The following is a 3,877-nucleotide window of genomic DNA, read 5'->3' as shown; positions in this document are numbered from 1 at the left end:
AAAGCATTAAAAAAAAATCAAAACAATTTTCTCATTTATGTCATACATGACACTTAAAAATAAAAAAAGAGAAAGAAACAAAAAATTGCCCTAAAAGAGCATTAATAATAGGTATTCTCCTTTTAATTTGCCAAAATTTTCTAAAAATAGGTGGAATTAAGAGAAAGACGATATCAAATTTGTTTTTTACACGTTCAAAAAAAAGAGAAACTCATGGGTCCCACCATGATTACGTAATTGACGATGCAGGATTTTTTATTTTTTTTCGGCTCAGATGCAGATATTAAGGCCATGAATGAACAGCTGCCTTGGGGTGATTCTGACTTTTTGTGACACCTTTTGTGAGTCCCCTTGGCCGCCTCAGCATCTCTCTCTCTCTCTCTGCACCGAATTTTCAGCCTTTCTTTTTTTTTTTTCCCTGGCCAAAACTCACATGCCTTTTTCTGGGTTCATCTTTATCTTCATCTCTTGTTGGTCAGCTCCTCGATAAATGAAGGAAAAAAAATTCCATTTTCGAGGGTTTGCAAAGTTTACATTCAAATCCGGGACTTTTCATGTTAGATGATTGAAGTTGAAGAGCTTTGAGCTGAAATTTGGTAAGAATTCATTTCATTTCTCAATACCCAAAATATCAATCTCATGGGTTTCTCTCTATCATCTGTCTATTGGTCTTTTTGTTATTGAATTGTTTGAGAAGTAGTTGAATAAATTTCTTCTGTCCCGTTTCAATTGGTTTTATTTTGGGACTGTTTACGTATGATTTTATAGAATATGAGTTTGGTATTTGAATTACTATGCCAAACAGGGCCTATGAAACTGGGACGTTTCTTCTATCTGTTAAAAAGATTCACTTTTTTTGTGGAAATTTTGAGAGGTGGCTTTGTTGATAAATCTGATAAGGGATATATTGGGTCTTGTATATAAATTTCATTTGTCATATTCTAAACTCCTTTTAGGAATTTTTATAGGTAGTGGCCTTGTGATTTCTGGACGAAAGGTAGCGGCTGTTTAAGATCATTAGAAAGATGGGGTTTTGATTGAATAGAGGAAGCGGGTTGTTTGCCTGAATCTTTTGGAGTTCTTTGGATCTTATCAATAATTATGCGTTTGATTGCTGACAAAAGGTAGGAAAAGAAAAGAAAGCAAATACTCAAAAAAAATTGATTGTGGGTTGATTTTGATATCCGATAAAAGTGAACCTTGTGCTTTTAAGGAGCCTGGTACAACTGTTTGTTTTAGTGGAATCATTTTTCTCAGCAACCCAGCGAGGGCTATTGTAAATTGATTCAATGGAGCACCTTATGATGGTTGATGACACATTAGGCGACAGTTCGGATTTAGAAATTGACGACATAAGGTGTGAAAACATAGCAGAAAAAGATGTTAGTGATGAAGAGATTGAAGCAGATGATTTGGAGAGGCGAATGTGGAAGGACCGTATCAAACTCAGAAGGATTAAGGAAAAACAGAAGCTTGCAGCGCAGCGAGCTGCAGAGAAGCAGAAGCCCAAGCAGACCTCTGATCAGGCTCGGAGGAAGAAAATGTCGAGAGCACAAGATGGGATTCTCAAGTATATGCTGAAGCTGATGGAAGTCTGCAAAGCTCGGGGATTTGTGTATGGGATCATTCCTGAGAAGGGCAAGCCAGTTAGTGGTGCTTCTGATAACATAAGGGCTTGGTGGAAAGAAAAGGTGAAGTTTGATAAGAATGGGCCAGCAGCTATAGCCAAGTATGACGCGGAGTGCCTTGCCAAGAGTGAGGCGGATAACATTCGAAATGGGAACTCTCAGAGCATTTTGCAAGACCTTCAAGATGCAACTCTTGGGTCACTTTTATCTTCTTTGATGCAACACTGTGACCCCCCTCAAAGGAAGTACCCACTAGAAAAGGCAGTTCCGCCACCTTGGTGGCCTACTGGGAATGAAGATTGGTGGGTAAAATTAGGGCTACCCCATGGTCAAAGTCCTCCTTATAAGAAACCACATGATTTGAAGAAGATGTGGAAAGTTGGAGTATTAACAGCTGTGATAAAGCATATGTCACCTGACATTGCAAAGATAAGGAAACATGTCCGCCAGTCAAAGTGCTTACAGGATAAGATGACAGCGAAGGAGAGTGCAATCTGGTTGGGGGTTTTAAGCAGAGAGGAAGCCCTAATTCGGCAGCCCAGTAGTGATAATGGGACATCTGGTGTAACTGAGACGCGACGAGGTGGCCATGGTGAAAATAAGCAAGCTGCGATTAGTAGTGACAGTGACTATGATGTAGATGGTGTTGACGATGGTCTCGGTTCTGTTTCGTCTAAAGATGATAGGAGAAATCAGCTGATGGATGTAGAACCTTTAGAAAATCTACGCACTAACACTCCTGTCCAGGATAAAGATCCAGGGGAAAAGCAACCGAGGAGAAAAAGAGCCCGTGTCAGATCAAACCCTGCTGATCAAGCGCCTGCACTGTCTCAGAATGAACGTCTACAGGTTGAGCCAAGAATCTCTCTGTCTGATGTAAACCACACTGATTTGGAGTTAGTTGGATTCCAGATCCATGGAGATCAACAGGAAAATGGTACAATTGCAGCTTTGAGGCCCCCGGAGAAAGATATTGATGTCCAACCCCAGCTACCTGCATCTGAATTTAATAATTTCTCTGCTCTACCTTCTGACAATGCAATTTCTACTCAGAGTATGTATGTGGATGGAAGGCCTCTGCTTTTTCCGCTGGTGCAAAACGCTGGGATGCATCATGGAGATGCTAGCAACTTGTATAATCCGCCAGGGGAATATGGGCACACACATGACTGGCAGCGGTCTCATAACGTAATGAATGAACCTCACATTAGGCCAGAGGAAGCTGGAGTCAATGTCCCCGCACTGGATAGAAGTGCAAACGAGATTCCTGGAGGGGACTTGCACTGCTTTGTAGCAGACATGTTTAACAACGAGCAAAGTCGACCTGTTGATTCTCAGTTTGGCCCTGCAATTGATAGCCTGTCATTAGATTGTGGAGGATTGAACAGCCCCTTCAATCTTGGAATTGATGGCCCTAGTACATTGGAGGACTTTTGGCTGGATGATGATTTGATCCAATGCTTCGGCGCATAAAAATTATTAGATTTTATAAGTCAGAGCTTAGATTGTAAGTGATGTTTCTTGTTAACATGTATCTCATTTTATTATTTGGATTTAAGAATTTGGCCTTCTGACTTTTTTTCATGTTATTTTTGTCCAGGGACTGCTAAAGTGCAGCATCCATTGTTGACCAAGCTTAAGGTATTTACCCCACTCACTGGACATGTTTCTACTTTCAGTGGTTATCATTTGTGCATTAGATGAGGTGACTTGGAACTTGAATCTTCCTAACTCATCAGTTGAAAACAAAATGAGCAGAGGGTCGACTTTTCCTGTTAATATTTTGCCTCACTTTGCTCTCAATAGGAATGACAGTTGTGGGGTTCTTGTAAATAATTCAATTTCTTAGACTGGGTAAATATGAAAGTTATGATATTTTTGCCTTTTCTGTTTGAACGATCATTTTTTTTATAGATATGCTCATTGTGTTCTTCATTCATTGTTACTAGTACGTGTGTTTATGATTACTTCGATTTATTATTGTCCCTTCATATCTTTTATTCTTTTTTCTTTTCTTTTCTTCTTCTTTTTTTTTTTGATGAATGTCCCTTCAGATACCTGAGCAACTCCCTATGGCAATTTATTTAATGTTCAAAATGATTGCCTTTTGGTTCTAGTTCTTTATAAGGCACTAACTTTTTTCTTTTTCTTTTTTTTTTTTTACTTGTTTACTACCTATACTTAAATAGATAGTTTGTTAGGGGTGTAAATCCGGTTCCCGTTCCCGGTTATTGGCCAAAACCGGGAAC

At 39.4% G+C, this 3,877-nt stretch overlaps 1 protein-coding gene across 2 annotated transcripts; it reads left to right on the top strand.

Annotated features, from left to right (window-relative positions):
* The first annotated feature begins 315 nt into the window (after window positions 1–315).
* On the top strand, window positions 316–3,567 carry LOC133877433 (ETHYLENE INSENSITIVE 3-like 3 protein). Of its 2 annotated transcripts, none has more exons than XM_062315729.1 (3): window positions 316–596; window positions 969–3,135; window positions 3,229–3,567. In XM_062315729.1, exon 2 carries the CDS (start codon window positions 1,290–1,292, stop codon window positions 3,099–3,101), a length of 1,812 nt encoding a protein of 603 aa, XP_062171713.1. In that variant the 5' UTR covers window positions 316–596; window positions 969–1,289; the 3' UTR covers window positions 3,102–3,135; window positions 3,229–3,567. The 2 variants fall into 2 exon arrangements, with proteins under 2 accessions (XP_062171713.1, XP_062171714.1); XM_062315730.1 differs by having other exon boundaries at window positions 957–3,135.
* Window positions 3,568–3,877: the final 310 nt, after the last annotated feature.

Source organism: Alnus glutinosa, chromosome 9, assembly GCF_958979055.1.
Source record: "Alnus glutinosa chromosome 9, dhAlnGlut1.1, whole genome shotgun sequence".
Classification (NCBI taxonomy): Eukaryota; Viridiplantae; Streptophyta; class Magnoliopsida; order Fagales; family Betulaceae; genus Alnus; species Alnus glutinosa.
Note: the sequence above shows the minus strand (reverse complement) of the source record. Positions and strands in the feature narration are given on the sequence as shown.